This window comes from Narcine bancroftii, chromosome 13 (genome assembly GCF_036971445.1).
Source record: "Narcine bancroftii isolate sNarBan1 chromosome 13, sNarBan1.hap1, whole genome shotgun sequence".
NCBI lineage: Eukaryota > Metazoa > Chordata > Chondrichthyes > Torpediniformes > Narcinidae > Narcine > Narcine bancroftii.
Genome location: NC_091481.1, coordinates 63,005,097 through 63,032,484, shown reverse-complemented (window position 1 = coordinate 63,032,484; position 27,388 = coordinate 63,005,097). Strand labels below are relative to the sequence as shown.

Sequence of the window (27,388 nt, the reverse complement as noted above, 5' to 3'; positions counted from 1 at the left end):
GTATGGAAAAATACCAGATTCTTAGGCTAAAAGTAGTGGTCAACTTTTACTTGGTATTGACTATTACAAGCATATATACAGTACCCTTCTTTGGTTTACCTATACATAGAGTAATCTTATATTCAGGTAAATACAGTAACGGCCTGCAAAGTTTTCCAAAAGAAATTCTCTCTCTGCACACGTGTCGAGGTAAAGTACACTCAAGGGAAAGAGTTCATTCATTCCATTTGATCCACTGGAAAGAGGTGGGTGAGCTTGACTTTACAAAATATATACGCTGTAAATTAAACAGGAAATGAGACTTAAAAGAAATTACAACGAGTCCCATTCACAGAACAAGTTGGTTGGTCACTGAAGCAGTGGAGAAAAAGGCATCGGTGGAGTGAAGTAGCCAGCGTTCCGACAGAATCCTGCAGTATTCCTGCTTTTAGGCTAGGGAAGGAAGATTAGGGGAAAAAAGCCACGAATCCTCCACGAATATGCCGAATATGCCGACTTCGTTTGTGGGCAGCTTTCATCAATTTATGGAAGTGATTTGTGGAATTTGACTCGGTAAGGAGATTCCATAATATCGGTAAGTAAAAATCAAAATAATAATGAATAGGAAATATCTATTTAACAAAAGAGAAACATTGTAGTAAGGATTCTAAGTGGTCATGTTGAAGTAGTCTGGTATTTTGCCATTTGTTATTCTGAAGCTTTTCCTTGGAATTATTTTTGATTCCCGAGTTAACCCTTTGTCAAATCAAAGCAACTTGAAAATCAACATTCGAAAAACAAATTCACTGCTTAAAGGAAAAGAATATTCTGTGACATGGCAACATCGTGGATCGCAGAAATCTTTCTAAATTGTTGGGTACATTTAAGGGAGAGACTGATAGGTAATCTAAATTGTCAGGGGAGAGGGACAGAGTGGGAGAATGGATCAGCTCACGATGGAAAGGGCCGAATGGCCTACTTCTGGTCCTCTATCACATTTCCTTTCTTGATGCCCCTGCTCTAAAATATTCTCTAAAATTGCCCACCACTTAGAATTTACCCTACGTAACTGTGGCTTCTCTCTGTGTGGTGTTTTTATTTTAAACAAAGACTGAAACCTATGCTTTGCAAGTTTGTTTTTTGTTCCAATGACCTCTTGGTCATTTTATTTGGCTTCTCTCTATGATTAATACAGTGACTAATCATGTACGCCGTGTTAGCCTGGAAGCACTAAATGTCGGTGAATTAATGTCAAAGTCTGGGGTACTTGGGGTGTGAAACGTATTTGGTGACTATCTCATGTAATCCCAGCCAGAATTATACAGCAAATACAGTAAAAACCCCTGGTATCCAGAATCTAATGGGATTGGTAGATGCCGGATCAGTGGATTTTCCATTTGCTTGAGACTGCATGATGCGAACTAATGGTGAGGCGTTCCAATTTTCAACTCGCATTTTTTTTTAACCTCTTTATTTTCCGCGATTGTTTTGCCGGTTGCTTGAATTCCGGATAATAGGGGTCTTACTGTACATGTTAAAACTGGGTGTGTGTTTATTTTAATGAATGAGAGGAGAATCGATGCAAACCTTCATTCATGCTACTCCTGGAAATGTTCTGGAACATAGGAGAATCCATTGGACAAAGTTCCCATGTGTCTGGGAAAATGAAGGTCCAGTATTAACAAACCTGCGCCAAGGAGCAAATATAGAAGCTTTGCTCAGGCAAATATTTGGTTCATTATTAATAGTTTTAATACTGACCATTTAATGAGCAGTATTGACACAGAGAGGTCAGTTAGCAAAAGACAATAAAATATAGGAGCAGAAATAAGGCCATTCAGCCCATTGAGTCTACCCCACCATTTAATCATGAGCTGATCCATTCTCCCACCCAGCCCATTCCCCACCCTTCTCCCCATAAACTTTAATTTCCTGGCTAATCAAGAACCTATTAATATCTGCCTTAAATATATCCAATGACCCAGCCTCCACAACTGCCTGGGGCAACAAATACCACCCTCTACCTCAAGCAATTCCTCCACACCTCTGTTCTAAGAGGATGCCTTTCAATCCTGTTGTGCCATCTTGATCTAGACTCTCCCACCATAGGAAACAACCTTTATAAATCATAGCATAGAATATAGGAGCTGGAGGTGATGTTGAGACTGTTCAAGGCATTGGTGAGGCCATGTTTGGAATACTGTGTGCAGTTCTGGTCACCAAATTATGGAAAGGATATAAATAAGGTAGAGGGTGCAGAAAAGATTTACTGAAATGTTGCCTGAATTACAGTATCTAGAATACAGAGAAAGATTGAGTGGACTGGGACTTTATTCATTGGAGTGTAGAAGGTTAAAGGGGAATTTGATGAGGTATATAAAATTATGAGGGGAATAGATAAAGTAGATGTGAATAAGCTCTTCCCCTTGAGGGTAGGAGAGAATGGAACGAGGGGTCATAAGTTAAGGGTTAGGGGACAAAACTTTAGAGGAAGCTTCCTCACTAAGAGATTGGTGGCTGAGTGGAATGACCTTCCGGAAGAGGTAGTTGCAGCAGGGTCAATTCTGTCATTTAAGAGGAGATTGGATGAGTACATGGATGTGAGGGGGTTGGAGGCTTATGGGCAGGGAGCAGGTAAATGGAACTTGTGGAGTTTTACTTAAATCGGAGTGGACTAGAGGGGCCGAGACAGCCTGTTTCCGTACTGTAATTCTTATATGGTTATATCTACTCTGTCAACATTCAAAATGTTTCAATGAGATCCACCCTTCGCTCTCTTAAATTCCAATGAATACAGGCCAAGAGCTGTCAAATGGTCCTCATGTGATAACCCTTTCAATCCCAGAATCATCCCTGTGAACTTGCTCTGACCCCTCTCCAACGTCAGCATGTCCTTTCTTCAATGAGCGCAAAACTGGTCACAATGCCCCAAGAGAGGCCTCATCGGGGCCTTATAAAGCCTCAATATCACATCCCTGCTCTTATATTCTATTCCTCTTGAAATGAACGCCAGCACCGCATTTGCCTTCTTTGCCACTGACTCAACCTGCAAGTTTACCTTCAGGCACGAGAACTCCCAGGTCACTTTGCATCTGGGGATTTTTGATTTTCTCCCCGTTTTGAAAATGATCTGCCCGTTTATTCTTTTTCTACCAAATTGCAGGGCTGGACACTTTCCAACACTTGCCGGTTCTCTGCCCTTCCTCCTAATCTTTTTGCAGCCTTCCTGTTCCTTCACCTCCCTTGGTATCATCTGCAAACTTGACCAAAAAAGCCAATCATACCATAATCTGAGTCATTAATACATAACATGAGAAGAAGTGCTGACCCCTGTGGAACACCTCTAGCAACTGGCTGCCAATCAGAACATGATCCCTGTCTTCCGACTCTCAGCCAACCATCCAATGCTCTACCAAGCTCGTTTGTTTCCTGGTCTTCTATCCTGTTAAGTAGCCCTATGTGTGACACCTTATGTGGACTTTAGTGAGAATCAACTCTATGAGGAAATTACACATCATTTATGATTTAGTTAAGCAAATTTAACTACCTGAAAGTCATAATTCACATTGTTCAAAGGTCACAAATTTATCTATCTCCTCTTTGAGCACCTTCCACTGATCTAGCCTCCATAAACTCTCCAGGATTCAAAGCTACTGCACACCTTAGCTTTATATTTTAAATTTAGACACACAGCACAGTAGCAAGCACTTTTGGCCCATGAGCCTGCGCTACACTCCCCAGTATGTTTTGAAGGTGGGTGGAAACTGGAGCACCCGGAGGAAACCCACATAGACATGGGGAGAACGTACAAGCTCCTCACAGATGGTGCGGGATTCAAACCACGGTCCCGGACGCTGTAATGGCGTGGTGATAACCGTAACGCTAACCATGCTGCCCAGGATCACACCCTTACCTTGTGCTCCCATGGGGTGTTACTTTCATTTGAGGCTGATTGAAGCATTTCGTTATGTGACATAATAGCAGGGGCAGCATGGTTGGCGTAGCGGTTAGTGCCACAGCTCTACAGCGCCAGCAACTGCGACCGGGGTTCGAATCCTGCGTTCCCTGTGAGGAGCTTGTACGTTCTCTCCGTGTCTACGTGGGTTTCCTCCAGGTGTTTCCTCCCACCCTTCATAATGTATCAGGGGCTGTAGGTTAATTGGGTGACACACGGCTCGTGGCCGTGCTGAATGTCTAAAAAACAGTAAAGCCTGTGGCACTCTTTAAACACCCCCTGATTCACAACATCGGGAAGAAAATTTGTTGGGATTGTCTCCTGGAAATACCTTGCAGATCTCATCCATGGGGATACTTCATATTCAGGCCCATTCACCACAGGGTCATAGGTCAACAGCAAGGGATATGGGGAAAAGGCAGGTAGGTGGAGCTTAGCTATGATCTCACTGAATGGCAGAGCAGGCTTGACGGGCCATATGGCTGACTCCTCCACCTATTCCTTATGTTTTCACTTGACTTTCAACAACCCAGCAAGCACCCATTTACACTAACCCAACACTAATCGTCAGCATCGCTGATTTGCAGACTTTTGTGTTTCACTGCACTTTAAACCTCCCCACATTCCCATTGGCTCCATCCTGATTCGACCCCTTACCAACAGATACGGGTGGTCCACCTACCAACCTTCACCTCTCTGGGATGTGGGAGGAAATTAGAGAGCATGCAAACTCCACACAGACAGAGTCGGAGGTCAGGATTGAACACCGGGTCACTGGAGCTTCCAGCACCATGGTGGGAAACCCTTGTGGGAAGTTCTACTGTACTGCAGTGTTGTGCCTTTGAATAACCACTTCCCTACAATCTGTTTCAGCTGCCTGCACGATGTGGATCTGGGCCCTGCTCCCAGTCTTGCTAGCCGCTTTTGCGATAGGGGGAATCTGGGCCGTGTAAGTATTCACCTGTCCATGACTGCATATGTCACTGGTGCCCGATAGATACGATGGCAACCAATCCGCCCACATTTTCCAGCATCACTTTCAGCGATTCACCACCTCTCCACTAGAGGCGCTATTGTTTACCCTTCCCTCTCCTCACTCAAGATTGAAAGATCTTGGGGTCCACATCCATAGCTGCTGCACAGATTGATGTGGCTGAGAAGGTGTTCGGTGCGTTGGCCTTCGTTAATAGTGGGATTAAGTTGAGGAGAAGTGAGGAAATGTTACAGCTATAGAAGACCTTGGTTGGACCCCCCTTGGAATATTTTAAGCAGTAACAGGCCATTTCCACACAAGAGTCCACGCCACCTGATTTACACCCAGGGTAGGTTTCAAACAGCGGGAGGAAATTGGAGCCCCCCCCCTCCCGTGCATTTTATATAGCAAAGATACATATCCAACATTTTGGGCCTGAGCCTTTCATCAAGGTATAAAGGTATGCAAGATGATAAGAGGCCAGGTGCAAAAATGGCTAACGTGAAGGGGCACAGATTTAAGGATCTTGGGAGTAAGTACAGGAGTTGAGGGGGGGGGGGGTGCGGGTTGTAAGAGGTAAGTTCTTCACATAGCAAGTGGTGGGTGCATGGAAAGCACTGCCGGCAATAATGGTAGAGACTGGTACAATAGGATCTTTGAAGAGTTTATTAGATGGGTACATGGGAAAAAAAATTGAGGGCTATGCAGTGGGGAAATTCTAGGCCAGTGGTTCTCAACCTTTTTTGTTCCACTCAGTAATCCCTATGCCATTGGTGCTCTGTGATTAGTAAGGGATTGCTTAAGGTGAGATGTGGGTGGAAAGAAAAAGTTTGAAAACCAGTTTTAATCATCCCTAATTGACTCGTTATGTGCACAGTTTCAGAACTAAAGAAAATTGGGACAATTGTGGCGGTATACCATTAGGCAGGCAAACTGGCCCCACTTGTCATGCACGCGGTGGGGCAGCCGGCAAAAATGGCGCCATCAGGGGGGGTTCCTCCCAACCTTGGCACTGGGCTCAGAAGCCCGCGCTTGGCAACCCACGTGATGCCCCAGTGATGTTGGAGCCCCTCAGCGCAGTTATCAGCTGGGAGTATAAGACCAGCCAGGCAGCCTGCAATAAATCAGTTTTTGCTCACTGAACTCAACCCATCTGTTTGTGCGATCCTTCAGTTAGCAGTGTAGCCGCCGCTACAATTGGTGACCCCGACAGGTTCGAACGTCTTTGAACCTGGCATGAATGACTCTTCGATCAACGCTATAGCCATCAAGCTTCATGACTTCTGGGTTCAGGAGCCGGAGACCTGGTTCAGCCACGCAGAGGCTCAGTTTCACCTCCGCCAGATTTCGTCGGATTCGACCAAGTTTTACTTGGACCAGGCCACCGCCAAATGAGTGCTGCACTTCGTTCAGCACCCATCCGCAGAAGATAAGTACGGGACCATCAAGCAGGTGCTCATTGGCTCCCTCGGCCTCTCCAGGCGCCAGTGTGCCGCTTGGATGCTGTGCCTTGACGCCTTGGGGGTCAGAACTCCAATCAAGTGATGGATGAGATGCTCACGCTCATGGGCGATCACACCAACTGCCCACTCTTCGAGCGCATCTTCCTCGACCATCTACCTGAAGACATCCGGCTGTTCTCTTTATATATTACATTAACTTCAATGGAACTGTATGTGAGGAGATGAGTATTCTTGCACACATGTAATACCACTAGGCAAAGGGAGCTTTCTTCACCATTATGAGGGAATCTGGAGATTGGTAACTTTTGTGAGGTCATATGAAATCACACAATTTCTGGCCTAAAAGAAAGTATTTCCAGTCTTTGTGAGCTTTGTTGGGCCTCACTTACAAATTATAGTGGAACCCCATTATTGGAAGGCCTTCTGAGTGTGCATACTTCCTCAGGAGTTTGTGGAGGAGCTAGTGGAGTTGTTCAAGTGAACCGGTACGGACTTGAAGGGCCGACATGGCCTGTTTCCGTGCTGCAAACGGAAACCATATGGTTATATGGTTACTGTCCCAGGAGAGCTTAGTTGACCCTAGGAAGGTTGCTCAAAAGGCTCAGGAGCTATGGCTCGAACTATTCCCGGAGGGCTCAGCAGTCTAGCAGGTTACGAGTCACGGGCATGACCACGCCAAGCCTTCCTCTAGTGCTGCGGTGGAACACCCGGCCCCTGCAGGGGTCTCAAAGAGCATAGCCAGAAGCAAATCACCCACTTCAGGTCTCGGAACTGAACTCGAGGACCTCCCCTCCGTGCACCCAATTCATCGGAGATCCGAACGTATGGAGACAAGATGTCCACTTCCAGATCAGCCAGCGGAAGTTCTCGTGGAGGTTCACTGTTTCGTCCCTCCCAACCGCCATCCTGGGTGTCGACTTCCTCCTCACCCACGGACTCCTGGTCGACATTCGAGGTAGGCGACTGGTAGATGCCCGTACCTTCCAATCCGTTCGCCTCAATGCCTCCTGCACAGTGCAGCCGCAGATGGCCATGGTCAGCACGCCCGAGGACGAGTTTCAACGTATCCTGGATGAGTTCCTTTCCCTCCTCAAGCCACAGTTCTCCGCCACCTCACCATGCCATCTCCTCACATACATGATGTTTCATTACATCCCCACCCAAGACCCACCGGTCCAAGCCAAGGCACGCCGGCTCCTGCCGGATAAGTTCCAGATAGTGAAGGAAGAGTCCTTGTATGCAGGAGCTGGGGATCATTCGACGCTCTGACACTCCTTGGGCCTCACCACTCCACCTGGACCTGAAAGCCTCCAGCGACTGGTGCCCCTGTGGAGATTATCGATGGCTTAATGACGTGACAGTACCTGACCGTTACCCGATTCTTCACATCCAGGACTTTACAGCCAACCTGCATGGCGCGAGGGAATTTTCCAAGGTTGACCTGGTGCGTGGGTATCCCAAATCCCGGTGCACCCTGAGGACAGACCCAAAACGGCCATCACCCTTTTTGGCTTGATCGAGTTCCTACACATGCCATTTGGGCTCAAGAACGCCACCCAGACCTTCCAGCACCTTATGGACACAGTGGGCAGGGATTTGAATTTCGTATTCATTTACCTGGATGACATCCTTGTCACCAGCAGAGACCAGGCACAACACAAGTCTCACCTGTGCAGGCCGACTTCGGCCTAACGATCAATCTGGCCAAATGCCAGTTCGGGAAAGAGTCCATGCAGTTCCTGGGCCATACCATCATGGCCGAAGGAGCTACACCTGCCACTATGAAGGTCGCTGCAGTCAGGGAGTTCCCATGCCTGGACAACCTCACGGGTATGGTCAATTTCTATAACTGCTTCATTCCAGACGCTGCACACATCATGCAGCTGCTCTTTACCCTCATCACGGCCAAAGACAAGACACTCGCCTGGACTCCAAAGGCCAGCAGGGCATTCAAAGTCAAGAAATATGCCCTCGTGAAGGCTACCCTGCTTGTCCACCCACGCACCAATGAGCATATGGCATTCTCCATCGATACCACTGCCACAGCCATCGGACCCGTCCTGGAGCAGCAGATGAACAGACAGTGGAAACCTCTGGCATTCTTTAGCCGACTTCTTCACCTTCCAGGGCGCCAGTATAGTGCTTTCGATCATGAGTTGCTGGGCATGTACCTGGCGGTGCATCATTTTCACTATTTCTTGGAGGGGAGGCCTTTCACCATTTTTACTGACCACAAACCCCTCACTCAGGTGTTCACTATGGCAAGAGATCCCTGGTCGGCCCGCCAACAGCGTCATCTCTCCTTCGTATCGGAGTTCACCACCGACATTTGGGACAAGGCAGGGAAAGACAACGTTGTCGCCGACACACTCTCACAACTGGCCATTTGTGCGCTGACACCTGGCCTTGACATCACCCAACTCGCCCGGGACCAGAAGTCTGATGAGGAGATGCAGGCCTTCAGGACTACCATCATGGGCCTGTGGTTCCAGGACCTCCCGACTACTCAGGTTGAGGGCACCATCTTGTATGATGTCTCCATGGGCACCCCGCAACCAGTGGTTCCCCAGCAGTGGTGCAGAAAAGTCTTCCACCATATCCATGATCTTTCCCACCCTTCCATCATGTCTACAGTCCGCATGGTGGCAGAACGTTTCATCTGGCACGGGCTTCGGAAGCAGATTGCGGATTGGGCCAGAACCTGACCCCATTGCCAGCTTTTCAAGGTACACAAGCATACCAGAGCCCCCATATAAGATTTCGAACATGTCCGGAAATGGTTCAGTCACATACATGTGGACATCGTCGGACCCTTACCCGTTTCCCAAGGTAACCGTTACCTTTTCACAGTAGTAGACTGCACCACTTGTTGGCCTGAGGCAATCCTGATGCCAGATGCCTCCACGGACTCCTGCTCCCGAGCGCTTTTGAATGGTTGGGTTGCCTGGTTCAGCATCCCGAACCACCTCATCAGTGATCGGGACGCCCAGTTCACCTCCGCGCTCTGGGCACAGCTCGCCAACAGGCTGAGGATCGAGCTACATCATGGCCTATCACCCACAGGCCAATGGGTTAGTTTAGCGATTGCACCGCCACCTTAAGTCGGCACTTATGGCCCACCTCACCAGCCCCGAATGGGTGGACGAGCTGCCTTGGGTGCTCCTGGGCATCCACTCGACACCCAAAGAAGACCTACAGGCGTCATCAGCTGAGCTGATCTATGATGCACTGTTAGCCCACCCCAGTGAGTTTGTCAACGCACCTCACAACCCCCAGCAGTCACAGCATGGTCTACTTCCCTGCCTCCGGGCCCAGATGGACTCCTTCACAATCCACTGCCGCCCAGACACGGCACATGGGCATCTTACATCCCCAGCGAGCTGTACTCCGCGGAGTACATTTTTATCAGGTGGGGCCCACCCACAGCACCTCTACAAAGACCATACAAAGGGCCGTACAAAGTCGTCCAGCGTTCAGGATCCACTTTCACACTGGACATCAGTGGTAAGAGGGAACTGTTTACGGTGGACAAGTTAAACCCAGCCCACCTCGATCCCACATAGCCAGTAGTTGTGGCCCAACCCAAGAAGCGAGGCCGCCCAGCAAAAAAGGACATTGGCGCCGGTTCTGGGGGGGGGGGGGTGCTGTGTGGCGGTACACCATTAGGCAGGTGAACCAGCCCCACTTGTCATGCACACGGCGGGGCAGCCAGCCAAAATGGCACCGTTGGGGGTTTCCTCCTGACCTCAACCCCGGGCTCAGAACCCCACGCTTGGCAACCTACGTGATGCCCCAGGGACATCGGGACCCCCCAACGCGGTTCTCAGCCAGGTCCGGGCTGGGAGTATAAGACCATCTAGGCAGCCTACAATAAATCAGTTTTTGCACACTGAACTCAACCCATCTGGTTGTGTGATCTTTCAGTTAGCAGGGTAGCCACCACTACACAATGACAATTTTTCTCAAGCAAAATATTTCAGTAACAATTGGGTCTAGAGCAGTGGTTCTCAACCTTCCCTTCCCATCCACATCCCCACTTTAAGTAATTCCTAAGCCATCGGTGCTCTGTGATTAGTAAAGGATTGCTTAAGGAGGGTTGTGGGTGGGAAGAGAAGGTTGAGAATCACTGCTCTAGACTCAGTTGTTACTGGAATATTTTGCTTGAGAAAGATTGTCATTGGCCCATCTCCTTTGAAACCGTGCACATAACGAACCAATTAGGTACGATTAAAACAGGGGTTCTCAAACCTTTTCTTTCCACCCTTACTAATTAGCAATCCCTTACGAATCACAGAGCACAGGGATTACTTAAAATGGGATGTGAGTGGAAAGAGAAAGGTTGAGAACCACTGGTCTAAGCAGTCATTGGAGTAGGTTATTAGGTCAGCACAATGCTGTGGGCTGAAGGGCCAGTACATGTGTTTGAAGAGAGATCAATGACTTGACAAGTTTGGGCGCCAGAAAACTAATCTCATGGTAAAATGTCTGGAATATCACTAGGATCAGCAAACACCAAAGGACAAATGTACAAAGTTAAGAGAGGGAAGTTTAGGGGAGATGTCAGGGGTAAGTGTTTTACACAGAGAATTAGGAATTAGGGGTTACGGAGAGAAGGAGGGGACAAGGTACTGAACTTTAAGATCAGCCATGATCTCATTGAATGGCGAAGCAGGCTCGAAGGGCCAAATAACCTACTCCTGCTCCTATCTTCTATGTTTCTATGACTTTAAATGGCACGCTGATTACTGTTCTCGATTTAAAAAAACCCACAGAAGGCCATTCAGCCCTTTGACTGAGATCTCGGTGCTAACACCTCCCTGTGAGGTTTCCTGAATAATCCTCTGCTAAGCTCAAAGAGATGGACAAGAATTTTTGAAATTTAAAACATTTAGACAGTAACAGGGCATTTTGGCCCATGAGTCCGTGCCGCCCAATTTACACCCAATTAACCTACCCCCCCACCTCTGTACGTTCTGAAGAAATACAGTAACATCCCCGTTATCCGGAATTAAAGTAACCAGCAGCCTCAAGCAACCAGCAAATAAAAAATACTGAAAATAAATAGGTTAGAAAAAATCAAAGTTTAGAATTAATGCCCCAGCAGTCAGTTCGCCAATTCACACAACACACAATCTCAAGCAACCGGAAAATTCACATCCGGCATTGACCAATCGCAAGAGGTTTTGCTGTATTGAGCAACATATCCATCCTTTGAGTGAATTAAAAAAACATGCATACATCATAAAGTTTCATAGTTCATCTAATGATTCAATCCCTTATCACCCTATTTATATTTGACATAAAACATCTCAATAGGTTTCTCAGGAGAATAATTAACTAAGCCACACAAGAGAACTGGTCAGCAATAAGATCTCAGTCAAAGGAGGTGAGACAGGCCAAGATATTTGAGGAAGGAAAGTCTGAGATTAGGGTTGGATGGGATGACTGTGAAAATCAGGGGGTGAACAGGTGACTAGAGTAGAGGGAATGGACATAACAGAGACTGGATGGTAGAGTGGTAGGGAGGGATTTGGAAATGGGTAGGAGCCCTGAATACAAATTGTAAATTTCCTCAGACCAGGATTTTAACAGTTTGAGAACAAGGATTTAGAACATAGAACACTACAGCACTGTAGAGGCCTGGACAGAGTAGATGGAGCAAGGATGTTTCCCATGATAGCAGAGTCTAGGGCACAACTTTGGGACAAAAGGCCATCAATTTAAAACAGAGGTGCGGAAAAATGTCTTTAGCCAGAGGGTTGTGAGTCAGTGGAACTTTGTTAGCACAGGTGGCTGTGGAAGGGAGGATATAGGGTGTATTTAAGGCAGAAATTGACAGGTATTTGATTAGTCAGGGCATCTAGGGTTATGGGGGAAAGGTTGGGGAGTGGGGCTGAGTGGGTAGATGGATCAGATGATTAGAATGGCAGAGCAGGCTCAATGGGCCTACTTCTGCTCCTACAGAACATAAAAAATACAACAATACAGTACAGTACATGCCCTTCAGCCCTTGATGTAGTGATGACCCATATATGCCATCCTTAGAAAAAGGTACTAAACCCTTCCACCCCATAACCCTCTATTTTTCTTCAATCCATGTGTTCCTTAAATGCCCCCAATGTTCCAGCCTCCACCACCATCCCCGGCAACGCATTCCAGGCACCCACAATTATAGAAACATAGAAACATAGAAGATAGGAGCAGGAGTATGTCATTTGTCCCTTCGAGCCTGCTTCGCCATTCAATGAGATCATGGCTGATCTTAAAGTTCAGTACCTTGTCCCCGCCTTCTTTCTGTAACCCCTAATTCCTAATTCTCTGTGTAAAACACTTACCCCTGACATCTCCCCTAAACTTCCCTCTCTTAACTTTGTGCATTTGTCCTTTGGTGTTTGCTGACCCTAGTGATCAGCCAACCTATATATTCCTACCAAAAAAAAGACTAAGCCTGTCCTGCCTCATTTCTTTCACCCACTTGCCTGTCTAAGAGTCTCTTCAATGCCCGTATTGTTCCAACTTCCACCCCTGGCAATGCATCCCAGGCACCCACTAAACCCTGTGTAAAAAAAAATCTTACCCCTAATGCCTCCCCTAAATCTTCCTCCCTTCACTTTGTACAGGTAGAACTGAGAGATACAAAACATTTGAGGCTAGTCACATTCAGTTTCCATTGAACCTTCATTAGTATTTCCAGTCTTCTGAAGTAAGGGGAGAAAAATTAAAATGGAAACAGAAAAATAAAATCTTGCAGATGTTTGGAAACCAAAATAAAATCAGGTGTCCAGAGATAGTGAATATCGTATATGTTGGCGTATTTGAATCTTAAAAATTTTATATGGCAAGTATAAAATCTGAACCATAACAGCAATATCTCCCTTACAAGTAAAAACCTAACAACGGTCTCAGTGCTCCCCACCCAGTATAAATTCCAAACCTTAACAGTGAAGTCTCAGTGCTCCCCCACGCTGTATAAAATCCAATCCTTAACATCTCAGTGCTCCCCCCAAGTACAAAATCCGAACCTTACCATCTCAGTGTTCCCCCACACCAAGTATAAAATCCGAATCTTAGCATCTCAGTGCTCCCTCGCAGGGGTCCATCCACCTAGACCACACATGTCAAACTCTGGCCCGTGGGCCAAATTTGGCCCGCGATATAATTATATTTGGCCCACAAGATCATATTAAATATATATTAGAGTTGGCCCATTGGCCGCCGCGCCAGTATAGCGCATGCACACTGAAGGTGAAAATGAAGACGCTGGAGGTGTGGAGGGATCTCAGAGTCCCGAATCCCGGGGATCGGAGCGCCGCACTCAGCCCGCCCGGCTCCTGGGCACACAGACGCGGCTGGAGTTGGGGACCATCCTCGCTGGGTCTGCGCTTCAGCGGTGATGCCGGACCGAACGTCTCGTTGGCGATGCCTTCTCCCTCGCTCCATGCGCGGCGGACCCTGCCTCCCGCTCCATTTGTTGGAGACGAGCCCGGCGCCGTGAGATCGCAGTTTAATCCCTCTCCAACCATGGGAGGGGGGTGGGAGCAACGCGCTCTTCTCAGCCAATTCCTCCACCACCCCGGACGCCGGCGTTTCAACGGGGGGTTCTGGTGCCTTCGTCAGGCGACCGACCTGTTGGTCCAAGACAAGGGGAGAGCGTACAAACTCCACACAGACAGTACCTGAACTCGGGTGAACGTGGAGCTGCGACCCCACATTCCACATCAGGACTGTGTGTAAGATTGGAAGCTTATTTTGTTCCTGTGATTGAAGCCTTTCTTGGGGTGGGGGGGGGGGGGTCCTTCTCTGACCACTTGCCTAACAATTAACCTAATCAGATGTGGAGTTACCACAATACAACAGTTCTCAACCTTTTTCTTTCCACTCGCGTCCCTGTGCCATTGGTGCTCTGTGATTAGTAAGGGATAGACAATAGACAATAGACAATAGGAGCTGGAGTAGGCCCTTCGGCTCGTCGAGCCAGCACCACCATTTTACAGATCATGGCTGATCACTACCATCAGTACCCCTTTCCAGCTTTATCCCCATAACCCTTAACTCCTTTGCCCACTAGAGTCTTATCTAACTTTCTTTTGAACATAATCAGCGAATCTGCCTCTACCACCCTCTGTGGCAGAGCATTCCACAGATTCACACTTCTCTGGGTAAAAAAATGTTTTCTCATCTCCGTCCTAAAGGGCCTACCCTGTATTCTTAAACTATGCCCTCTAGTCCTCGTCTCCCCCATCATTGGGAACAAGTAATCAGACTTCACCCTGTCTATCCACCTGATAATCTTGTATACCTCAATCATGTCCCCCCTCATCCTTCTAAACTCCATCGGATACAAGTCCAGTTTTTCTAGCCTTTCAGCATATGTCAACCCCGCCATCCCTGGAACTAACCTTGTAAATCTGCGCTGCACACCCTCTATAGCTAGTATGTCCTTCCTCAAAAATGGAGACCAGAACTGGACGCAATACTCCAGGTGGGGTCTCACCAGGGCCCTGTACAACTGCAGAAGGACGTCTCTGTTCCTATACTTAATGTGGTCTGTGGGTGGAAAGAAAAAGTTTGAAGACCACTGCTTTAATCATCCCTCATTGACTCGTCAGGTGCATGGTTTCAGAACTCCAAAGGAAATGGGCCAGTGACAATGACAATGACAATGAAAGAGTTTATCCAAAACTATGATTAAACATTTATTTTAATAAGAAAAAGTTTAACATTACATATGTTGAAAGAAGAGAAAACATGCAGATGTTGTTGAAAATTTTCAATAAATATTTAGTTCGGCCCTCGACTTAGTCCAAGTTTTTAATTTTGGCCCTCCGTGAATTTGAGTTTGACACCCCTGACCTAGACTGACTGCCGTCGGCTCTGTACAGGCTTTAAACGGCCTGGTAAAGGAGCCGACAGATTTATTTTAAAATATGCTCAAAATTTAAACTTTTACTGGGTAATTTGCTTTTAAAAATATTGTGACTGCATCATTCCACTAGTCAGTGATAAGTGCCAGACTTGAGGTTGTCATATTCAGCGACTATAGCTCAAAACCTACATTTTAGGTGGAAAATCTGGGGGTCGTCTTATACACAAGATATCTTATACACCGATATATATGGTATTTCAGGACGATGACCTTTTGTAACAAAGCAACAGTCATGTTCAAATCAAATTTGTTTTCCCTCCTATCTCCCAGTAATAATTCAAAGGTCAGGAAACTGCATGGCAATTAAAACCTGAACTATGCTGTTTTTTTTTGAGACCTTAAAACAAATGTTCAGCCGCCTTCAGCATGACAGGATGCTGTGAGTGAACCAGATGGATTTTAATAATCCTAGCCCTAACCTTAACATTACAGACACCCAGATTTCAGTTCCAACTTTAATTTCAGAAATTGCACTGAAATTCTTAGGTGCTGTGGTCACATTTGAACTCGTGATTCTAGTACTCGTGAACTGTCTGCAGTAGGAAACCCTTCACCTCAATGTGATCTGTCACATAATAACATTGGGCAATGAAGATTTTGCTTCCTGAACACTTTTGAGTGTGTTGTATGGATTTTGACATGCTGATCACATTCTATTTTTAGATATAACCTACTTTTTGTGATTTCCTGTCATATTTTAAGTCTATTTCAAGCAGACAAAACCATGTCATTGAAAATTCATTTTCTGCATTCGCACTTGGACTTCTTCCCCGCTGATCTTGGTGCCGTCAGTGACGAACACGGTGAAAGGTTTCACCAGGACACTGGGTCCCTGGAAAGGCGGTATCAGGGCAACTGGAATCATCAATGCTGATCAACTCTTGTTGGGCACTGACATGAGAGGCATCAGATGCTGAGTGATCCGCACTATCAATGACTGTAAAGGATGAGTGAGGAACGATAGGCTTTAATACACATTAGATTTCGGCAGGCCCGACTCCATGTGCTCGAATGAATGGAAGGGGGGCAGGGAGGTCAACCTTTATGGTCAGGTCACAGAGGGAGGGGTTACACGGGGTCGAGTCAGTGGGAGGGCCAGCCACTTATACACAGAGCAGCAGCAGTATATACATATATACATGTCACTACACTGAGTACAAATTAAAATCAGTAGCAAATCATTTTTAGGTCAGTTGAACAAACTCAACGTGTCGGCATCATTATGCGATTAAACAGGCTCAATTCAATAAAAGTTTCTTCAAATTCCTACATGATACAGAAAATCTGAAATGATCTTTGCATTCACCTTGATAATGTTTATCATAACCACTAATTTGTTTTCAGGAAGCAAACCTTTTGAAAAAATGAGTTGTCCAGTGTAACACCAAGGCTGCTCTGATTATAACCTTGACATATTCCTTCATACCACCAGTAAACTCTTGCACCCTCGTGCTTACCAAGAATTTCTCTCCCTTTGCCTTAAAAATAGTTGAAGACTCTGCTCCTGCCGACCTATGAAGAAAACAGTTCCAAAGACTCATGATCTATGAAAAAATAAAAGTTCTCCAGCTTTTCCTCATATGGGAGACCAAATTTTCCACCATGACCACTAGTTCTAGACCCTCACAAGAAGAAGCATTCTCTCCTACTCCACCCTGTCAAAGCCCCTCTGGAAGGTAGTGGACACAGCCCAGGACATCACAGGCAAAACCCTGAACATTCACAGGGAATGCTGGGGACCCTTGCCCAGGCCGCTCGCCCACTGGAGCTTGTGGCGGCCTGGCCACAGACCCTCACCTCGGCCGCCTGCCCTTAAAACAAAGCTTCTTTCTTGCATTTAGGTATGTGTGACAAATAAGCAATTCAATTCATTCCCTCTTGCACCAAGCTCATTCTCGGTAAATTTCCTGCAGGTTCTCAATGGCAGTAGTAAATGGGTCTGTGAATATCACTGTGGAGTTCCCATACATCAGGTGAGCATTTCAAAACTGTCAGCTGAAATGTGACTATCATCCGTTTTCCCCACTCTTTAATCAGTGTGGATGGGGCGGGGGGGGGCGGTCTGATGGTCAACGTGGATTTTAAATGTAGACTCAGTAACAGGCCCTTTTGATCCGCGAGGCCATGCTGCCTGATTACACCTAATTGACCTTCCAACCCACGGGGAGAACGTACAACTCCTTATAGACAGCATGGGATTTGAACCATGATCGCAGGCGCTGTATCCTTGCTGCACTAATCGCTACGCTCACTGTGCCGCCCATTTGGTGAGCAGAAGGGCCTGACTGCGCAGATCTACAAGAAGAGGAATGGGACTGGAGGGATTGCTAGGCTGGGGCTTGTCCACAGGGGCAGGGTCAACCACGACTGCATCAGATCCCGAAGGGGCCAGGAGATTATAAATCACAGCTACTGCAAACTTGAAATAAAAATGATAAGAGCTGGGAATGTAGGTAAGGTAGCACTGGTGGTCTCCTTTCAGATATCACCTTTCCACAGATGGTGACTGACCTACTGTTTAATTCCAGCATTGTCATTTTCATTCAGGTTGGTGCTTTGCTTTCCTCTTGGCAGAGTTCAGAGGAATTCAATGAGGAAGTGCGTGGACAAAACGCGTGTGGGTCAAAGAGATCAAACTCAGCAGTCACATACAATGGAATTAGGAAAGATACTGAGGCATAATTGTTCCTCTCCAGAATGGTAACAGGAATGAGGAGGAGGCGGATGGCCAGCAGGAGAGTGAGGCATGGAAGAGCATATCAGATCCTTGGGTCATTGAGACAGAGATTGAACCCTAGCATCACCGAGGGAAATTATCATCCACTGAGCAGCAGATGAGAACAGGCAAGGTCTTCCTGAGGACAATCCACCAGCTCCCATTCAGTGATTGCGCTATATTCTCCATTGCTAGGTGAGCTCCCCTACTCCTCATCCCCAGGTTAGCTTTTCTACTCCTCACAGGTGAAGTCCTCTACTCGTCCCCAGGTGAGCTCCTCTACTCCTCATCCTCAGGTGAGCACCTCTACTCCTCATCCCCAGGTGAGCTCCTCTACTCCTCATCCCCAAGTGAGCTCCTCTAATCCCCAGGTGAGCTCCTCTAATCCCCAGGTGAGCTCCTCTAATCCCCAGGTGAACTCCTCTACTCACATTCCCAGGAGAAGTCTTCTGCTCCTTGTCCCCAGGTGAGCTCCTCTACTCCCCATCCTTAGGTGAACTCCATCCCCAAATGGCCCTCAACTTGTCATTGCCAGGTGAAGACCTCTATTCCTCATCACCAGATGAATTTTTTCTACTCCCCATTCCCAGGTGAGCTCCTCAAATCCCGTCCCCAGGAAGAGAAACAGCGTCGACTGATAAAAGCTCTTCCCTCCGGGTGGATGAAGGGATAACAGAGAGGTGCCATGAAGTGGGTAGGTATTGGAGGGGGGGGAAGATGTGGGGAGACAAAGTCTGGTGGGAGGCTCAGGGCGCTGATCCTCAGTAATGTATGACCCAGCTCACTGTCCATGTAACCAGGTTCCCCTTTTCTCTCCCTAGTGTCTGCGGTGCAGAACCTCCTCAGAGTTGCCTCTTTGCCCAAATCATGAACATTGGGGCATTCCTGGGTGAGTAACACACTCCATAGCTATCAAGAATGCAAATAGAATGTTGGCCTTGGTTGCTGGAGGGATTGAATTTAAGAATGGGGAGATTATTCTGCAACTGTACAAGGTCCGGGTGAGGTCATATATGGAGAACTGCATGCAGTTTTTGATCTCACTTGAGGAAGGATGGACTGGCCTTGGAGGCAGAGCAGAGGAGGTTCACCAGGTTGATTCCAGGGATGAGGGGGTTGACCTATGAGGAGTCTGGGTCCGTACTCGTTGGAATTTAGAAGAATGAGAAGAGATCATAGAAACATATAAAATTATGAAAGACAGAGATAGAGAGGTCACTAAGTTGTTCCCATTGGTGGGGAGTGGGGGTGGGGGGAGAGACTGGAACCAGGGGACGTAGCCTCAAGATTCAGGGCAGTAGCTTTAGGACGGAGATGAGGAGGAATGGCTTTTCCCAGAGGGCAGGGTATCTAAGGAATTTGTTGCCCGTTGAAACAGTGGAGGCAGCCTCAGTAAATCTATTTAAGACCAGGTTGGATAGATTTTTACGTAGTCGGGGAATTAAGGAATATGGGGAAAATGCAGGTTGGAGGAGATGAGCCGATTATCAGGTCAGCCATGATCCCATTGAATGGCGGAGAAAGCTCGACGGGCCGGACGGCCGACTTCTGTTCCTGTTTCTTATGTTCTTAGATTCTACAGTCCACCAAGCAGTAAGTCACAGTCAGATCACCCAAAGAAGCTTATATCTGGGGAGAGAGTTTCTGGATATCTATCTCTTGGTCGCTTTTCTGTCCGTAACACCAGATCAAGGCATTTCCTTCAAGATTCACCAAGGCTGTCACTAAGTGAATATCACCACTGACTACCAAGATTCGGCAAATCTTGAGACCGACACCAACAAAAATGAGGATTTGTCGACAGGAAGTTCTATTCGGATCCAAGCCGTGACATGGAGAAAGCCACTTGTTGATTTGCTCTAAGTGATCTCTCTCTCATTTGCTTGCAGTGACCTGGGTGTGTGTCATTAGGTACCAGCAGGTGGTGGACTACGGCTCCCAGAGTTCCCTCAACATCGTCAGTCTGGTGGCAGGCTGCCTGTGTGCCCTGGGTGGCACTCTGGTGGGAAATTTCCAGGTAGCTCACCAGTCCGGACCGCGTTGGTAACGGGGAGGGAAATTCTGGCAAGGTTGTCGTTCCGCCTGAGCTAGCGGTTTCTTGCCTCGGCTGGGCCGGCACGGTTGGGTTCCGGTGACCTGGGTGCAGATGGTGTCCAGGGCCAGATGGGGCAGTGAAACCCTTACTTTACAAAGGCCATCTCCCCCCTGTTCCAACCTGAGATGTAGACCGTACCTTTCTCTTCCCCACGGATGCCGCCCGAACTGCTCGGTTCCTCTGATGGAGTTAAACGGGGGTGGGGGGAGGAGTCTGCAGACGCTGTGGAGTTGAGGGCAAGATACAAACGTGCTGGAAGAACTCAGCAGGTCACGCAGCATCCGTTGGAAGCAAAGGGTCACCAATGTTTTGGACTTGAGCCCTTCATCAGGAGTCAGGCTTAATGGTGGTGGTGGTGGGGGGAGGGGGGAGTTGGTGCAGGGACGGAGGAATGGGAAGGGAGAAGAGCACAGGCTAACAGGTAAGTGGTCATAGGTGGGAGGGTAGAAGAAAAAAATGCCTAGAAGTGATGGGGCGAGAGGGCAGAGGGCTAACAAGGGAAGGGAAGGAAAGGGGTGGGAAGCTGGAGGAGAGGAGACAGAGAGGGCAGGGGAAGAGAGAGAGACTGTGGGAGAGTGTTGACGGAAATTGGATAACTCAATATTTATGGAGCCTGCTTGCAGTTGACCAATCTCTTTGAGTCTTTACTTGAGAGATGAGGAGAGATACAAGATCCAAGCCAATATTAGCTGTGAATACAAATTCAGTGAATGGTATGACACTAGTTGCCAAACTAATGTCTTGCTTGTACAAAGAATTGCTTGAAGCACTTACCTTATATACACGTGTAATAGTCGAACTTTTTTGGGTCTTATTTGGGGAGGCTTGATTTTTGCATTGGGTTTGACTTTTGACCGCTGCAAGGTCCTGGATCATTCAAGGCTTCCGGAACTCGGATGGTAAGTCAGCTTTCGGGGCACTGGGAGCTCGGAGGGGCGGGTGGCTGGGTCTAGGAGAGAGTTTGTGGCTGAGGCATTGAGAGCTCTGGTGGGTGGGCGGCCCGGGATGAGGATCCACAGTCCTGGGCTGCCAGGGCGACGGTCCACAGTCTGGGTATCGGGAGCTTGAATAGGAGGGTGGCCAGGGTCAAAAATAAGCGGGTGGGGGGGGATGTTGACTTTTACTCAGGTCATATGGAAAACACACGATTTTTGGGCCAAAATGGGGTGGGGAATCAACTATTATACGAATATCTACGGTAAAGTTGATCAAGGGCTTCGACCCGACATGGGCCATGGACACTGTCTGTCCCACTGCGTTCCTCAGGCAACTCTTTGTTGGTACAAGGTCCCAGCACCTGCAAACCTTTGTGTTCCTCTCATGTCTTGTACAGTTCAACATAACCTGTCTGCTCCTTTATATTGTCTTTTTTCTTTGGCTTGGCTTCGCGGACGAAGATTTATGGAGGGTTTATGAAGATTTATTGTAAACCATAGCCAACAATGCAAGGATCCTGTGGGAATTTTTATCCATCTCACTTAAGACAGCTTCCAATCAAAAGTCGGCCTCCCTTCCTGCTCGCTCCCCCATCCATCCAGCCCAGTCTCAACAACATCCAAAGATTCAGAAGACCAATCCCTCCCCATCTTGATCTTAAATGGACAACCCCATTCTCTGAAACCATTGTTCCCTATTTCTAGATATCCCCAGCAGGGAAGGTATGCATGTTTCTGGTGACTTACAGCTAGCTGGAGGAGTTCATTATTAGCTGGTGATGTAATCGTCTGATTGCACAAGTTCATCCTGACAAAACAGTGTTCAAAAGGGCTTCACTCATCCAAGAAGAGTAGTGTGAGCTGCTTCAATGACCACCACCCAGTAGCATTAATTTCTACTGTCATGAAATGCCTCTAGAGGCTGGTCATAGCCAGAATTGACATGTACCTAAGCAAAGATCTGGACCCATTGCAATTCACCTATTTTCACAATCACTTCACACAGCAGATGCCGGCTCTCCACTCAGCTCTGGATCACCTCAAAAGCAGCAATTCATACATACGTCGGCTCTTCATCGACTACAGCTCGGCCTTCAATCCCATTATTCCCTCAGAGCTGGTCAAGAAGCTACAAACTCTAGACCTCTGTAACCCCCTCTGTAACTGGATCTTTGACTTTCTCATTGGAAGACCACAGTCAGTACGAATTGGAAACAACGTCTCCTCCTCACTGATTATCAATAGAGGCGCACCCCAAGTATACGTCCTTAGCTCACTGCTAACTATGCTCACTGAACACCCACGACTGTGTCGCCAGGCACAATTCCAATGCTATCTACAAGTTTGTTGATGATGCCACAGTTGTCGGCAGAATCACAAATGGCAATGAGGAAGCGTTCAGGAGGGAGATAGATCGGCTCGTTGAATGGTGTAACGACAACAACCTTGTGCACAATGTCAACAAAACCAAGGAGATGATTGTGGACTTCAGGAGGAAGTCAGGGGAACACGACCCAGTCTTCATCGAGGGGTCAGTGATGGAGAGGGTCAAGAACTTCAAATTCCTGGGTGTCAACATCTGAGGATCTCTCCTGGAGCCTCCACAACGATGCAATCACAAAGAAGGCTCACCAGAAGCTACACTTTGTGAGGAGTTTGAGATGGTTCAGTACGTCACCAAAGACTTTCGAGCACTTCTACAGGTGTACTGTGAAGAGCATTCTGGCCGGTTGCATCACTGCCTGGTACAGAGGCACCAACTCTCAGGACAAGAATAAACTGCAGAGGGTTGTTAACTCGGCAGACAACATCACGGGCACTAGACTTCACTCCATCGAGGACATTTACATGAGGCGATGTCTTAAAAAAGCAGCCTCTTTCCCCAAAGACCCCCACCACCCAGGTCCTGCCCTCTTCACTCTGCTACCATTGGGGAAAAGGTACAGGGGCCTAAAGATGAGCACTCAGCGGCACGAAGACAGCTTCTTCCCCTCCCCCATCAGATTCCTGAATGATCAATGAACCAAAGACCCTGCCTTACTTTTCGTGTACTATTATATTTATCTTTTTATAGTAATGTTGTAAGATGGTTATAATATGAATGTTTGCTCTACGATGCCACAAAGCATTGAATTTCATGACTTGTTCATGACAAGAAATCCTGTTTCTGATTCTGTTCTCCGGTCCTTGTGCATGACATACAGTCACAAAACCAGACCTAACACACATTCAGACAAACGCAGGACAAGTATTCATCTATACAAATAAATATTGTTTCATAAATATGAGAGTCTCGGCTGGTCGGTGCCACCAGTTCCTTTGGTCGTTCTCACTGCCCGTGGGAAGAAGCTGTTCCTCAGCCTGGTGGTGCTGGCTCTGATCCTCCTGTATCTCTTCCCCTGATGGTGTGGGGTGGAAGGGGTCCTCAATGATTTTACATGCCCTCTTCAGACGATGATCCCGGTAGATCACATTGATGAGGGGGAGGGAGACTCCAGTGATCCTCTCTGCTACTCTTATGGTCCTGTGGATTGACCTCTGATCCAATGCTCTACAGCAACCGTCCCACAGTGTTATGCAATACTCTAGGTAGAGCTCCTATAGAAGGTTGACATGATAGTAGTTAGTAGCTTTGCCCACCTCAGTCTTCTCCGCAAGTGCAGTTGCTGTTGCGCCTTCCTGACAAGTGAGGAGATGTTGAGTGTCCATGAAAGGTCTTCAGTAATGTGAACTCCAAGGAACTTGGTGCTCTCCACTACTCAACTTTGTGGGAACGAGGTTGTTAGACAGCACAGTGGGGGATAATTAGTGCAAGTTTTCTGGGCATGGGCCCTGCTACTATGGTAAACACTACGATATCCATGGCTGCACTAAGCACCGTTCATTCTCTTCACAGACCGGCAACCAGATTCACGTCCACCTGTTGGGTGCCTTCCTCTGTTTCTTCATTGGGAACCTCTACTTCTGGCTGCAGGCCGTGTTAACATACAAGGTCCAACCAAGGCACGGGGGCAAGTGGATCGGACCTGTGCGGATCGTCCTCAGCTTCTTATGTACAGTCAGTCTCATCCTGTGTATCCTTTGGTCAGAACATCTGAGTCATACAAAGAGGGTGGACAGGCTGGGATTCTTCTCCCTGGAGTGTAGGGACTGACAGAGGGATCCAAGATCATGAGGAGAAATAGTCATACACAGAGTGCTGGAGGGACTCGGCTGGTCAGGCAGTCGACGGTTCGAGCCGGAATTCTTCGATCAGAGCAGGATGAACCAGGGAGACCCTCGGGTGGGGGGAGTTGGGTGGGGCCAGAGCACAGCCTGGCGAATAACAGCGGGAGGGCAAAGGATAGGAAGGAGCAGATGGGCAAAGGAGATGCACGATACAGGGAGACAGGGCTGGTAGGTGATGGGTGGACCAGGCTCTTGTGTGTGCAAAACCGGTTCAATGGGTCTCAATGGCAATGAATCTGGATGCGATAGTAGTTTTATTTACACGTGTTGGGGTAATAGACACACACTCATTGGATTAAACAACACGCTCGTAAGCACTCGCAAGAGAATGCAATGCAATCAAATTACAACATACAATACCCACCGCCCCTTGCTATCTCTAGCAGGCATACCACTAATCTAAACTAGGGACAGTAAGTTCTAGACACAATACTACAGCTCCCAGCCCTTTGTCTGTGCATACGACTCACCAGCGTCGCCCACTGTTCCCAACCTGGAGTGGAGCTCAGGTTTGTCTCAGAAGAAAAAAGAGGCAGGTTGCTCACATGTGGTGGGCTTTGCAGTGCCAAAGGCTGGAGAGTCCGCCCAGATATCGACGAGTGGAGGGGGAGGCAATGACCAGGTGTGCGCTAACCTGTGGGCAGGGCTTGACTTTGATTGGCAGGTGAGGTGGCTTCTGACTAGGTTCCAGATGGTGAGGTCACATGATCCTCTGCAAACCATACTACGCAGCTGAAGGGGTGGAGTTGGCGGAACCAGGTGGGGAGCTAGAGACTTGTGGGCGAAGGGTGGACACAGCAATGGATTAGAGGGACATGGGACAAATGCCGGCAAGTGGGACAAACTTGGTGGATAACTTGGCTAACATGAACAAGGTGGGCCAAAGGCCCTGCTTCCTTCTTCCAAAAGCCTATGATACCATCTTAGTTGAAGTAAAAACACAATGCTGGAGAAACTCAGCAGGTCAAACAGTGTACTTTATACAGCAAAGATAAAGATACAGAACCAACGTTTCGAGCTTGAGACCTTCATCACAGTCCGAAAAAATGTGGGCAAGGCACCCAAATGGAATGGTGGGGGGAGAGATGCAGGGGGGAGGAGCACAGGCCCAGAGACAGGATGAGGGAGGGAAGGCACACCAGCAAACAAGGGGGTGGGGGGGGAAACGGCTCAGTGAAGGGGAGGAGGTGGAGACCTGGAGACAGAGGGATGCGGAAAGGAGGGAGAACGGGGAGTGGCCTGGCAGAGACTGGAGAATTCGGAGTTGAGAGTGCCCAGATGGAAAATTAGGTGTTACTCCTCCAATTTACAGGGTTGACCGTACATGAGGCCACTTTGATATGGGAGTGGGATGTGGAAATGAAGTGGTTGGCCACTGGGAGATGCCTGCCACGGAGATCCCCCGCCACTGATGCGGACTGAGTGAAGGTGCTCAGCGAAGTGATCCCCCAGTCTGCACCCAGTCTCTTTGAAGCGGAGAAGGCCACAAAGGGATGCAGTTGATGACTCCTGCGGAAACACGAATGAAACATGGGAGGACGGTTCGGAGCCCCGAATAGTTGGTGAGGGAGGAGGTGTGCGTGCAAGTGTGGTACTTGCTGTGGCTGTAGAGGTGCCAAGGGGGATGATTAAAGGGGAGGGAGGAGCGGGCGAGGGAGCAGTCCCTGCAGAAGGCAGAGAGGGGAGAAGATGTGTCTGGTTCTCGATAGTGGAAATTATGGAGGATGATGTGCTGGCAGGGTGATAGGTGAGGACAAGTATCCCCTCCCCCCACTCTGCACTGACTGGTGGTCAGACGCTGTGACCGTTTCCTTGACCTGCTGCCCAGTGGTGCCGCTGCACCTGTGGGGGGAACGCACCGCTGCTGCCATCTGCGAGTGGGTGGCAGGGACGATCCTGCTCTTCCTCTTCGGCCTCTTCGCTGTGGACTTCGGGCACATCGATGGGCAGTTCTACCACGTCATGCGGGAGAAGGCAGCCATGCAGAGCTCGACCACCACCCTGGAACTGTAGCCTCCACTGGGAATCAGCGCTTTGACGCGTTCCACCTGCCCCGTTCAGTGGATTTTAAAGTGCCTCAGGACTGTTTGCCAACACTTTCAAAACATCATTATGTTTTACCCCGCTCCCTAGAAGGGTATTTTACCCCACTCACATGAAGGGCATTTTACCCCACTCACATGAAGGGCATTTTACCCCACTCACACAAAGGGTATTTACCATGCTTACATGAAGGGCATTTCACCCCGCTCACATGAAGGGCATTTTACGCCCTCCCTTGAAGGAATTTTGCCACCTTCCCTAGAAGGACATTTTACCACGGTCCCTTGAAGAGCATTTTACCATCTTCCCTAAAAGTATATTTCACCACCCTCCCTAGAAGGCCATTTTACCAGTCTTTTGATGGTTTTTTTTACCACGCTCCTTTGAAGAGCATTTACCATGCTCCCTTGAAGGGTATTTTACCACACTCCCTTGAAGAATGTTTTACCACACTCCCTTAATCCCTTGAAGGGTGTTTCACACTCCCTTGAAATACTTGGTGAAGTTTACCAAGGCTCCCTTGAAACATTTTACCATGCCAATGGTACTCCAATGTGTGTTACCACAGTGCAGAATCAATTAACATAGCTCCAATGGTGGGAAAAAAGGCCTCTACCTTCTGCAGAGTGCTGGAGGAGGGGAGGTGGGTGGGTGGAGTGGGGTCCAGGTCTCGGATAGAAAGGCCTTCAGCCCCTGACCAGAGGAACTCAGCAGGTCAAGCCGCAGAACTGGGAGCAAGAGAACGATTGACGTTTCGAGCCAAACCTTTCGTCAAGGCTGCAGGATCACCAATGTCAGGATAAAGGGAAGAATTACCTGGACTCCTGATCCTTAAAATGCACCATGGGTCTAGACCAGCCATTCTTAACCTTGTTTCGGATATGACCACCTCCACCCTACCCTAGGACTCTGCTCAAAGTTTATGACCCCACTTCCCTGTCAAGTTTAGTTGGTTTCTTCCATACTTCTCTCCTACCGACTACAGAAAAGATATAAAATAATATTTACCATACTACTTCTTACACTTTCTTTGGGCCAAAGACGGCGGGTCGACATTTACACAGGTCAAATTTTT

At 48.0% G+C, this 27,388-nt stretch overlaps 1 protein-coding gene across 4 annotated transcripts; it reads left to right on the top strand.

Annotated features, from left to right (window-relative positions):
- Nucleotides 1–237: 237 nt before the first annotated feature.
- Nucleotides 238–27,333, top strand: tmem150b (transmembrane protein 150B). Of its 4 annotated transcripts, XM_069907953.1 has the most exons (7): nt 1,335–1,406; nt 4,808–4,883; nt 17,210–17,269; nt 18,834–18,901; nt 19,902–20,029; nt 23,939–24,116; nt 26,099–26,371. In XM_069907953.1, the coding sequence occupies exons 1-7, from the start codon at nt 1,391–1,393 to the stop codon at nt 26,281–26,283; spliced, it is 711 nt and encodes a 236-aa protein (XP_069764054.1). In that variant the 5' UTR covers nt 1,335–1,390; the 3' UTR covers nt 26,284–26,371. The 4 variants fall into 4 exon arrangements, with proteins under 4 accessions (XP_069764055.1, XP_069764054.1, XP_069764053.1 ...); XM_069907954.1 differs by lacking the exons at nt 1,335–1,406; nt 19,902–20,029 and adding an exon at nt 238–574 and having other exon boundaries at nt 26,099–27,333; XM_069907952.1 differs by lacking the exon at nt 19,902–20,029 and having other exon boundaries at nt 26,099–27,333.
- The last annotated feature ends 55 nt before the right edge of the window (nt 27,334–27,388 follow it).